The sequence below is a fragment of the Syngnathus typhle genome, linkage group LG4 (assembly GCF_033458585.1).
Source record: "Syngnathus typhle isolate RoL2023-S1 ecotype Sweden linkage group LG4, RoL_Styp_1.0, whole genome shotgun sequence".
In the NCBI taxonomy this organism is placed as follows: Eukaryota; Metazoa; Chordata; class Actinopteri; order Syngnathiformes; family Syngnathidae; genus Syngnathus; species Syngnathus typhle.
In genome coordinates, this window is record NC_083741.1 from 7,924,744 (window position 1) to 7,937,427 (window position 12,684).

At 39.4% G+C, this 12,684-nt stretch overlaps 1 protein-coding gene across 4 annotated transcripts; it reads right to left on the reverse strand.

Moving 5' to 3' along the window:
- Positions 1 to 121: 121 nt before the first annotated feature.
- Positions 122 to 12,497, reverse strand: csnk2a2a (casein kinase 2, alpha prime polypeptide a). Of its 4 annotated transcripts, XM_061277555.1 has the most exons (14): positions 12,283 to 12,497; positions 11,746 to 11,861; positions 11,477 to 11,643; positions 9,648 to 9,759; positions 8,648 to 8,749; positions 8,415 to 8,465; positions 8,253 to 8,312; positions 5,683 to 5,766; positions 3,415 to 3,525; positions 3,181 to 3,282; positions 2,850 to 2,950; positions 2,329 to 2,477; positions 2,057 to 2,147; positions 122 to 1,019 (listed from the first exon to the last, which is right to left on the reverse strand). In XM_061277555.1, exons 3-13 carry the CDS (start codon positions 11,584 to 11,586, stop codon positions 2,071 to 2,073), a joined length of 1,059 nt encoding a protein of 352 aa, XP_061133539.1. In that variant the 5' UTR covers positions 11,587 to 11,643; positions 11,746 to 11,861; positions 12,283 to 12,497; the 3' UTR covers positions 122 to 1,019; positions 2,057 to 2,070. The 4 variants fall into 4 exon arrangements, with proteins under 4 accessions (XP_061133539.1, XP_061133538.1, XP_061133537.1 ...); XM_061277554.1 differs by having other exon boundaries at positions 122 to 1,015; positions 11,477 to 11,861; XM_061277553.1 differs by having other exon boundaries at positions 11,477 to 11,861; positions 12,283 to 12,496.
- Positions 12,498 to 12,684: the final 187 nt, after the last annotated feature.

The window sequence follows — 12,684 nt, forward strand, 5'->3', positions numbered from 1 at the left end:
CACATGATGTTTTTAAAGATTTGCAAAAAAAAACATTTTTTTCGTTGTTTTTAAATAGAATACTTCCCAAATAGTCTTATTTCCTCACTATCAAGATGAATTGACTATCCCAACACAAATGTTTAAATAAAAATGGTTTATTCTTTTTCAATATACTGTTCACTTTATAGTAGAAAATATCTTACAAACCACTCAGTGCTAATATCAGAACTAGATCTCTGGTCACAACAGATGACAGGCACAAGCTTGCAGCACAATACCTGATCTAATCTTAGAAAACAGTCATTTGCTCAAAGAACAGGTTCAATTAAAGATTAAGCGTGAAGAGAACTTGGCCAACATTTTTTGGAGTAATACTGTACTAACTGCTCAAACTATTTTGTTAGTTTTTTGGGTTTTTTTAACGCAAACCACACAGGTTCTTAATTAGACCCATAGCAACGCGCTTATCAACGAAAATAGATATGCTTGGTAATCTTCGATGAGTGACCCCTTAAGAAAATGCTTACTATACGCAAGCAGGTAGGTCATCCTGACAACTGAAAAAAAAAAGGCCAAAAATATAAGCAGGCTGGATGTCCTTGCGCAAGAATAAACACAATGTTTAAAAAGTATGATGAGAACACACACACACCAAAAGTATTTTGAGGCAATGAAAAAGTTTCAAATATGGCTTTCTGACTCGATTTCTGACTGGCTTTTTACATTTTCCAAGTTGACTTCTGCCAAATTGTTCTTCAAATGATGTCACACTTCAGCGTTTGTCCCTCGCCAGGACCTCACTTCAGGAAAACAATTACTTTGTCGAATATATGAAATTATTTTTTCAGATATTATTTGTATGATTACTTTGTGATGTGAAGAGATTTCATTTGGCATTTTCTGAAAATACTTCACACTTGATCTTTACGGTTGGGTCTTCAACTCCAAGCAGTAAATATAGATCAGTGAGTGCTGCAAAAATGACATCCGTACGGCTGCTGGTGTGGAGACAGAGATCGCTGCGATTTGAGATCTTCCTGGAGAGAGAGAGAACAAATATACTCGTTAAATGAGTAATAATCAGTCATACAATTCTATCACTATCAGTTCTGCTAGGACAGAGCTAGGGCAAGTTGAGTAGTTAAAGCAGAAAGTGAAAGAAATGCTCTAGCTCCATGAGGACCAGATCATTAAGTCATCTACATTTTTTTTTCTTTTTTTTGCTATCAATTGCAATTGCTGCAATTGGGAAACCACTGAGCTGTGCCACTCTCTGAGAATGGGCGGAGACAGCGTTATTAACCTCTAGTCTCTGATGAAATGTGCAAGAAGACCGGCACATTTAATCCAGTACTATGTTGTCATGGCCAAAAACAGTTGCATCTCTGTGCTTCTGTCAGACAATGCACCACTTCTCCCAGAAAACTGTTGCAATTACAAATGCATCGGGATCCAAATTGATTTCCTTTGTTTGGGTGTGAGAAAAGATTCATCAGGAATTCATCCATCCATTATCCAAACAATTTTAATCTCACAAGGATCGCGCGTGTGCTGGATCCCATCCCTGTGATCTTCGGGCAGTACAGCCTGAACGGGTCACCAATTCCATTCACAGACAGTCACAATCACACCCAAGGACAATTTAGAATGCTCAAATCACGAGATAGCGCGGCTTTAGCCTCTCTCCCACCCATCAGCATCTCTCTCCCTCTACACCCACCCTTTCTTTTTCCCTCCCTCTCTCCCACCATAGCAATGGTACAACCACAAAGACAGTGAAAACAGTAAATTAAAACAAAATCACTGTGTTTGTGCTTGTACCTTTATGTTCCATGTAAATGCTGTGTTACAGCTGTAGCGGTTTTAAAATGCGCTCTATAAATAAATACATTAATTAATTTGTTTCATAAAACTCTTTTATGGATATTGTAACAATATATTTTTCTCTACTTGACGGACTTCGCCCATCACGGGTTCTTTTTGGAACGTAACCCCCGTGAAAAATGAGGGTTCACTGTATTGAATGATGGTGCTTTTGGCCGGAACTGTATTCATAGTGATGCAGTGTACTTACCTGCCTGCTGTTTATCATAACACAATGGAGGTGCTTAATTCCTTTGTGCTGACTGTATTGGCATTAGTATTGGATTGTTTTGCCACAGGGTCTAGAAACAAAAAGACACGGTAACGTCAGCTTTGTTATGTTGGGAATTAACACGCAATGAAACTGATTTCAACGTGTTATTATAACTGAACAGTCTATGGAGATATTTCTAATAAATTCAGATCACATTTTTTTCCCTGTTACCCCATTGGCCTGATTGACCTCTACAAGATACTACTAACAGAAATATGGGTGCTTCATGGCCTCCAAGGCTGTTGGTCTTTGCTGGTGGTCATAACGCAGGAGCTTGTCCAGCAGGTCCAGAGCCTCAGGGCTCACCAGGTGTTGATTCTCTGACTGGATGAACTGTTCCCACCGCTTCCGTGTTTGCCTGAACACACAAAGCAGGGTGTGTGCTTAACATTGTGGTGGGAATATGACTGTTGAAGCCCGGGGACAATTGCAGAACAAACAAGTAGGCCATTAGTGATGAGTTGACTTTGAAGGAGCGAGCAAATAAATAAATGAATGAATGAATGAATGAATGAATGAATGAATGAATGAATGAATGAATGAATGAACGAATGAACGAATGACTCAAAAGAGCTTGTAGAAAACTGAAGAACTCTCCTCATCCGAAGTATCATCTGTTCAATGTAGTGTCAAGAAAGCGAATGGCTAATGTGTGAAAGTTAATTATATAATAATTGATAAAGGCAATAAATGGAGCTAAAAAAACAATGTAAACCAGGCCAACACTTACTGTCCCAGTAGGTCTTGGAAGCGACTGTCCAGTTCTATTCGATACTTGTTTAGGTAGCCAAAAAGTTCATCAGTACCAAGAACTTTAGCAATGCGAACCAACTGAAAAAACAGGATTCAAGTGTCAGATTTTTTTTTGCCCCCCACATACGCCATGACATCTCAATTGAGTAGCAAGATATAAGTTTATCTTCCTCTACATTTCCAGGCCAATTATAATCACAGTTACAAGAAAAAGTCCTACGAGTGATTTGTTGACCCAGAGAGCAGGTGGAACTGTCGCTGTGCTAAAAGGCAAACTGTCATGACTGTTAATTTAATTCTGCTGTTACCTGATCATAATTGTCTTGGCCATGAAAAAAAGGCTCCTTCAAAAAGATCATGCTTGCCAACATACACCCGAGACTCCACATGTCCAAACTGTAGTCATACATCTGCGAAATGGGAACAAATATCAGTTGGGAGAACATATCAAACATCACCACCTCATTCAGCATTTAAAAAAAATAAAATAATAATCAGACGTTGTGCAGTGTGAAATCCTAAAAAAAAAAGGGGGACTCTACCTTGTAATCCACAAGCAACTCCGGGCCTTTGAAATAGCGAGAGGCCACCCTGACGTTGTACTCCTGAGCAGGATGGTAAAATTCTGCCAAACCCCAATCTATGAGACGCAGCTGTAACATAAACAGAAAAACAAAAATGTTCACTTCATTAAGTCACACGCCTTTTATTTCTTCGATGGTCTGCATCTTTAAGAAGCATACAAATTCCAATGGCAACTGGAGTGGTGGCATAATTAACTAACAACGCAAAGTTTCACAACTATAAACGCTTTTATGGGATGCGCAATGGAGACTGAGATGAATGGTGAATTGAGCATGGCATAGGAGTTGAACCAACACACGGTCATAAATCAGGGATGTAATGATAATCGATTTAAAATTGATTCAAACAATGTATCGATGTAAAAAAATAAAATAATAAAATAATCGATTCACGACTTCATGTTAACCATAGCCACTCTCGCATATCCTTGCTGTAAAGAAACTGCACACGCACATTGCATGAATTACTGATAAGTGAAAAATGTAGTCAAAATTAGTTCAATAGTTCTTTTTTTTTTTACGTTACTGAGAAGAACAAAATGGGAACGTTAGAACAACAACAACAACGGTTGTAAAATGAGTCTTTCATTTAAAAAAAGAAAAAGAAAAAATCGAATTGAAATCGAGACCGGAAAATGGAAAACTGATATGAATCTGGGCTTGAGTGAATCGTTACATTTCTAGTGAAAAGTGGGAAAATGGGATTTTTTTACGTTATGGGAAAAACTCTCTGTCTGGGCTACTTAGTACAATAGGGCAACAACAAGTTAACCATCATTACAAAACAAAAGAAGGGCTTATTAAAATAAATGATATTAGAAATCTGTTGCATATAGGTGAAGACACTCAGCTTTGCAACAAAAGCCATTTGTCACACATTAAAGGTAAGTACCCAAGAAATTGTCATCTTATTTTCCCCCAAAAATCAATTTCCTTCGTTTTCCCTTGTTGCAAGACTGATTCTCCATCCAAACAAATCAGACTTTAACCAGCATGCTTGTGTTGAAAGGTTACACTCCAAGTACTGAACTATCAATGTTTCTCATTACAAAAGCAAGAAGAGGAACCGGTCTTGAATACTTTGTCGGCGTGTGATAGGTTAAGGCTGCATGCCACATCATGCTGGGGCCTGCACATACTCTTAAGCTCCTCCAATAGATACCAACAATACTGTAGACAGCAAGGAGAAAAAACACATTCCACAAGACTTACCAATGCAAATAGCTTTCATTCACTCTTCAAGCAGAGGTGTCGATTCTTTGATTCATAAACAAGTAATTATAATTATTTAAATAATCATGTAACCGTTTAGATGGTAAATGAGCTTTCAATTGAATAGCGCTTTTCTACCTGAGCTACTCATAGCATTTTATACTGTTAGCACATTTACCGACTGATGACGCAGTATCAGGCGCACTTCCCCCCACACTGCTCCTCAGTATCTTGCTCAAGGACACTTCAACATGGTCACAACGACCGAGGATCAAACACGGTGTAGTAAAATGACCACTCTACCACAAATTGTCCAAAAGTTCTCTAATTTCTGGAGTCTTTCATGAAAGCAGACTGATTGTCTGAAGATGTAGAGGATGTTTACATCTTCTCGGTTGGCTTTCTTTGACCCAACGAGTGTACTGAAAGCTGATAAAAATAGGGATTGGTTCCCTTGGCAACTAGGAACTACCGGATTTTAAGAAAAACGTTAAAGGCCAACAATGGAGAGGCCAGAGAAATGATATCCACGCTTCGTCAGGAGATGTCTGAATTGAAAAAGTAAATTGACAAGTAACGTGAGGCCAGTATGGCGGATGATGAGTTATCAACTGGCTCGTGACCAGGGTTCTCGTAGGCCATGTCTTTCTCGTGAAATCTCAACAATCTGTCTTGTCTTAGTATACGATTTAGAGAGTCACCTCTGGTGTTTTCTCTCTTTGTTTCTTTTTTTGTTTCTGTGGCATCATAAGCAACATAATAGAAGTTATTGAGTTAGGCAATGTAAATACTTGGTTAAAATTGGGGTGGGACAAGATAAGCAGAATTGCTTCAACCCGTATCCCATTTCGGCAAGTCGAGCGAAAACATTACATTAAATCAAAGTTATCTGATCCTGATCATCATGCAACTAAAACACTTATGTTGATGGGTAATTGAGGTGGGTGGGGGATGGTTGGGCACAATAAAAGTGTAATTGACTATAATTATAATAAGCAGTAAACTAATACACACCTTTCTCAGCTGGTGGTCGATCATGACATTGTGAGGCTTGACATCTCTGTGCATGATTCCCATACTGTGACAGTAGTCCAGGGCCTTGGAGACACAGGATACAAATATATGTTGCATATTTATTGGTATTTCTTTCAAAAGTAAATCAATAAAAACACCACACAATTACACAATCACGACACTATTGGCAATGCGCCGAGACCAGATGGATGGAAGCCATTGTGCATATTGTTTCCTATTTTTGTTGTTTTTTTTAACTAGGCCACAAAATCGAGAAGAATCATCTTCGCAACCGAGGCGTTATTGTCAGACACAAAACATGTTATTGTATTGGTTGTTCCACATTATTAAGCATTTCCGTTTTTATGCAGAATGGGGGAAAAAAAAAGAAACCCGTTTCTGCTGAATGCAAAAAATAGATCAACAAGATAAAACAAAATAGCTGCTGGACATTTCAAGACAATTATCATACCATTTAATTATTTGCAAACAGTTTTGTTTAGTTTAGGGCGTATTAAGAAAAGTCGTGGACAGGCAAGGAGCAGCAGTTAAAAAAAAACACATGAACAAGAAGCAGCAATTTCAAGGTGCTGGTGTTTCTTTGGAGTCCCAAGAACAACTACCGTATTTTTCGGACTATAAGTCGCGTTTTTTTTCATAGTTTGGGTGGGGCAACTTATACTGAGGAGCGACTCATATGTGAATTTTTTCATAAATTTTCAAAAATTAAAAAAAATAAGTATACAAACCGCTATATAGCAAGGGAGAACTGTAATTTGAATTTCAAGTGATGTCAGCAGCGCGGCGCTTGTTTACATAAAGGACAAAGATTCGATCACGGGATGACAAAGATGACGAAGGGCCCCACGTACTACCGGCATCATTAGTGGGTTTGTTTGTAAGTGACACGGCGGACGAAGAGATTGAAGGATTTAAGGATTTGGAGTGACGCAGAAGGTTTAAAAAACTATTATGGCTTTTACGCACGCCCGGTCCTACTCCACGGAGCTCTCTTTAACCTCCGTGGATGGAAGTCGGGGGCCGGCGCTCAGCCGGGTGGCTGCCCGGGGACGGTGGATGGGGCTCGGACATGGCTTTTACGCACGCCCGGTCCTACTCCACGGAGCTCTCTTTCACCTCCGTGGATGGAAGTCGGGGGCCGGCGCTCGGCCGGGTGGCTGTCCGGGGACGGTGGATGGGGCTCGTACATGGCTTTTACGCACGCCCGGTCCTATTCCATAGAACTCTCTTCCACCTCCATGGCTGGAAGTGCCACCTTCGGGGATGGAAGTCCACGCCACCACACGCCTGGAAGTCCACGCCGGTGCTTGTACTTTGTTAACGCTACAATATACCGTATTTTCCGCACTATTAGGCGCACCTAAAAACTTACATTTTACTAAAAAAAAACACAGTGCGCCTTATAATGCAGAGCGCCTTATATATGGATCAATTGATGAATTTGTTGATCCATACTGGTTGTACACAGTGCTCTGCCAAAATGTTTCAGTACGTTTTAGTACGACTAGTAAATTACAAGGTCGCATCGCTTCCCAACATTACGGCAACTGTAGTCAGAGGGCGTCACCGAATAGCTGTTGTACCCGCGAGGCTGTTTCATTTCAAAATAGGCTGCTCTGTTCATGTATTAAGTACATTTACGGATTGATATGGAAGGGAAACATAGGTAAGCAGTACCAATGTGTTAGATTGAACTTTAGTCAGTTCCGATAATTTTATAAGAAATTGTTTGAGAAACGCGATTGTTTACACTTTGCTGAGGCTCATGGGAGATTGCGAGCTGAGGCTCATGGGAATTTACGGATGGCTAATGCTATAACGATAGCTGCTATACACACCAGGCTATTTCATGTCAAAATAGGCTGCTCTGTTAATGTTTCGAGCAAATCTACGGATCGATAGGGAAGGGAAACATAGGTAAGTAGTACCAATGCGTTAGATCGAACTTTAGTCAGTTCCGATCATTTTATAGGAGATCGTTTGAGAAACGCTATTGTTTACAGAGGGCTCGTTGGTTATTGGCTAGTGGATGCATACCGCAACCCTAGTCAACCTCAGTTTGTTGCAGTATAGCTTCTATTTTACGCGCCTTATAATCCGGTGCGCCTTATAAATAAACAAAGTTTTAAAATGGGCCGTTCATTGAAGGTACGCCTTATAATCCGGTGCACCTAATAGTGCGGAAAATACGGTAGTTATATACTAGATCTGTGGAATAACGACGACGCTGACGTCAGGGCGCACGCGCGGCGTCGTTGACAAAGGACGAAGAATTTGATCGATGGATTTATTTTGTTTTTTTTTTCCACGTTATTGTGTATTTTATGGCTAATGCGACCTATATTCCGGAGCGACTTTTAGTCCGAAAAATACGGTAGATGCAAACTAATAATAAATATTTGACGATAATGAATCTGAATTTCCTGCCATGGGGTAAAACGAACTTCAGCTTCCGCAGTAAAATAACTGTCATGCAAAACAACACACCAACGATCAAACACATGATTTAGGCTGCACAATGTGGTGTTGAGACAAGAAGATGATGTCACCTTGAGAAGCTCATACATGTAGTAACGAATATCATGGTCTGTCAGCCTCTGGTAAAGCTCCTGTGGAATATGAACAACGTCAGCAATTTAAACAGCAACCTAAGCGTAGGCTTCATAAAGGTTATCATAGAAAGTATTATGATTTTGTACAAGAGTACGTACCTTAAAATTTGTATTATTAATGCACTCAAAGACAAGTGCTGGTGTTCTGGACTGCAAAGAGAACAATTCTAAAAATGATATATATAATAATATAACACAAATGCACGCACACACTTTCCAATTGAGTTGTGACATTAAATGGTGGAAATGTGAAATTATTTAAGTTTGTCTATTTTTTTTCCAATATTTCCATAGGGGTATGTAGTTGATTTTCTAATGACATAGTAACTCACCACAGGGTCTTTCACTGTGTCAATCAGGCGGATGATATTTTTCCCCCCACGTAGATTTTCAAGAATCTTTATTTCCCGTTTTATCTTCTTCCACTTGACAGGCTGTGTTCAAAACAAGCATTTTTTCAAGTGATTGATTGATCATTGAGATCTGTACCAAGATATTTTGCCAGAAGTGATTTTCAGTTGTGTTGCAATTAATGTTGGCAGGAGGTCGTCGTTAATGATACATGAGAATTGTAAATATAAAAAATATATCATTTGGACGCATACATTGCTTTATATGTTTTATGTTGTTTAAAATAAAAGAAAAATATGACAGTGTTACACTTTAAGATCCTTAAGTGCTGTTACAAGTCCACCAAATATTTGTGTTACAAATAAAAGCTTAGGAGTTTGTTGTTGAATTAATTAGAACAAAACATTTTTATTTGTGTTCTGTCTTAAGATGACATGAATTGAAGTATACATTAACAGTTGTAGGCTTGTTGTGGGCTAAAATGCTATTGAACAGAGATGCAAACTAAAATGCTCACAATGTTAAAGGTTGACATCTTGAAATTGCATTTTCAGCGACCGCATAGGTTTTGCGGTCAATACTGCAAACAAACCATCCCTCACTTTAAACACCAAACGAGTCCAACAGTAAACATTGACTCGTTAGTAAACACAGGACAAAGATAATTTTGCAGAATTTGACCCCCTTCTCACTTCAAAACTGAACATTGAAGCAACTTAACTGTACAAACACAAATACTGGTACTCAATCATGAGCAGGATCCAGCTGAAATCTTACGTCCTGTCCTGTGAGAGAAATTAGAATTCCCAACTATTAATGGAAGAAAAGAAAATATGTAGTCTCAACCATATACTTTGAGCGTGAATATTGTCAAAATCCTACACCCTTTAAGCTCAATTTAGAGAAAGCACTGGATGGATGAAAAACGTGTTGCACGAGTCAGGCTCAGTCAAGGAAATAAGACACAAGGTTAGGACTCACCTTGAGGATTTTCACCACTACTTTTTCACTGCTGCTCACGTTAATGGCCTCAAAAACTTCACTGTACTTCCCGCGACCCAATTTGCGCACCAACTGGTAGTTGTCTTGATTGCTGAGGGAAACGACAGAGAAGATCACGTTTAATATAATGCCACCAGATTCCTTTTGGTTGATCATTTCGAATATTAAAACATTTTTCCATTGAAAATAACAGTGAAAAAAAATCCGAGTCGAATCATATAACCATTATAAACTGGACAGTACAGGCAATGGTTTAACTTTATGTAACAACTTTGGTGATTAACTGTCAGGCCAGTGTAAAAAGGAGACAACGCTATACTGTGTCAAGTAATAGAAAGCAGGGCTGTGGACTCGGACTCTGGGACTCGGTCATTTTTGCCGGACTCGGACTCGGAGCTGACTTTGACCGAGTCCACCGAGTCCGACAATAAAAAAAATATGTTCAATTTTATTTTCATCAGGCTGCTGAGAATGCGCGTAGGAATACTGTCCACAGCCCTGCTTGTTTGTTATGAAGACAAATTAAGTTGTTGCACGTACAAGACCCACAATGCCCCGCGCGCAGCCAAGATGGAAGAACCCGGGAGCAGCGAGAGAACAATGTTTTGCCTCTAGATTTGGGGGGGAAACGGAGCGTAAGTTACGATCAATGCGGCCACGTTGAGTTGCACTTAGGCTAATGTTTACATTATGTACCAATGTCAAGGACGATTATGTCACCCAGCTTATATCATTGATGTGTTTCGATAGTTGTGGGGTCGTCACTAATTATTTGTGTTTAGACAAATGTCTGAGCTATAATGGTGTAATTAATGATTAAAACTTGAAAGTATCTGTTTATTGTATTCGTTTATATGTTTAATAAAGACAAAGCCATCACAAAACTGTTGTACCGTTTTTTTCCATGTATAATACGCACCCTAAAAATGGCATGTTGATGCTGGAAAAAAGCTTGTACCCATGTATAACGCGCACCCAAAATTTGACTCCTACTTAAGTCCGTAAACGTAAAATTATTTCAGAAAAAAGATCATCTTTGCGAACAACCGGATGTTATTCTGCCGGTCAGTATCACTGCGCATGCGCTAGCAAACTCGATAGCGAAGAAATGTTTCGGATTTGTGTAGGGTACATTGTGACAGCAAACGAGCAGGTGATCGAGCAAGCGTCTGATACGAGAGCATTGTGTTCGTATGGAGCGTGTTTGAGGTGAACAGCAGAGAAGAAAGCGCATCTGTAATGGCGGCCTCCGTATCATATCCGGATTTAAAAAAAAATAAAAAATAAAAAAAAAAAATAAAAAAAAAAAAGTTTTTTTTTTGTTCCCATGTATAATGCGCACCCCAGATTTTAGGACAACAAACTAGTTCAATTTTGCGCATTATACATGGAAAAAAAACGGTAATTATTTAGATTTTGATCTAAATTCGCCTTGAATAAAGACTAAGCAGTCACATGAATTAACAGAAAAAATGGACAGCCGGACTCGGACTCGTGGTCAAGAGGCCGGACTCGGACTCGGTGTAAAAATCCGACCGAGTCCACAGCCCTGATAGAAAGTAAATTGTGTCCTCACTATTCATTCTGATGGTGTCCAAGAGAGCTTGCCCCTGATAAAGGGTTCAATCAAGTCTGTGAGAATTCGAAAATAGAATAAATACTGCATTAACGTTTGGTTAAAGATTGTACAATTTCCAAATGCCTGTGAGACCGTGAATGTGTGTGGGCTAAGTCCTGACATTTTTCAAGTTCCATTGTCCATAGGTCCACTTGCTATTTATCAGAGTATTTGGTAAAAAAAAAGGTACCTCCACTTTGACACATGCGTGTCATAATCCCAGTATTCTCTGTTCTTCCCAGTGTTAACATCGGTGTACACCCGGGCCTTGCTGCTGGCTGGTGATGCTGATCCGGGCATGGCACACCTTGAGGCTCGGTGGTGAAGACTTTCCACTGAATTTTGGTTGACCCAGTACTGGAAGGCAGCACACTGATTCTCCAGACCCAGTGGCTTTAAGACCTCTTTGTTGGCTTTACCATTGGGTTTGGCTAGTTGTGAAGAGCCGGGATGACCTACCACCGCTGATGAACAGGAGAGTGCTACGATGATGGAATGTGTGGTGGCCCTTAGGATGCTGGGCAGGATGGAATGAAGAGGCGCCAGCTACAAAGGCACAAGAGAGAAAATGGACTCTATAATGGCAAAGACAAAAGATAGAAATTTAGCAAATGTAAGTTTCAGTTTAAAGTCGAAAAAGTAAAATAATAAACTTGGCACTGTCAATGCAACGAAATGATCACGTTTTTCATTTTATGTGATAAACACTATAACTCCTGAAATAATGACATGAGGTTGAAAAGAAATCCAGATGTAGTGCACCATCAGAATTGATCAAAACAAAACGTGATTTGAATTATTTAGCTAAAAGGCGACTTTCTAATAGTATTGGGTGGTTTCGTTTTTTAACGATCAGCAGACATGCTTTATTTATTTATCTTAGCATTAGAGACACTAGTAAGTCATTCACACCTTCGGGATCTTGAGACGTCAAAGACCTGTGTGACTATTTGACCTAAATTAAATCGGCATCAGAGCTAACGTGAGCGGGCTAACCTCGTCGAGGAAGTGTCGAATCCGGTCGACATCTACGTGTGAACAACAGAACCTTTCCCTCCACCGGGCGATGTTTTACCACCAATGTGGTTACGACTAAAACTATGTGTAATGTTCATCGGTATTGGCTTAATGAATTCAATTGGCTACAAAACACTTTGTGGGAGTATAAACTTCCTTCTTCTCTTAACCGGAAGCAAACCTATGACCTTTTATCGCGTCTTATTTTGTTGAATAATAAATAAGACCCACATTGTAAATGAATACCTTTTAATTTTATTTATCAATATTAAGCCTGTAAGGGGTTGACGGGTGAGGGATAAACAATTGTTGACAACATTATTCAACATTTAAATGTTAAATAATGTAGTCAACTTTTTTGTACACAATAGTAAATTTACT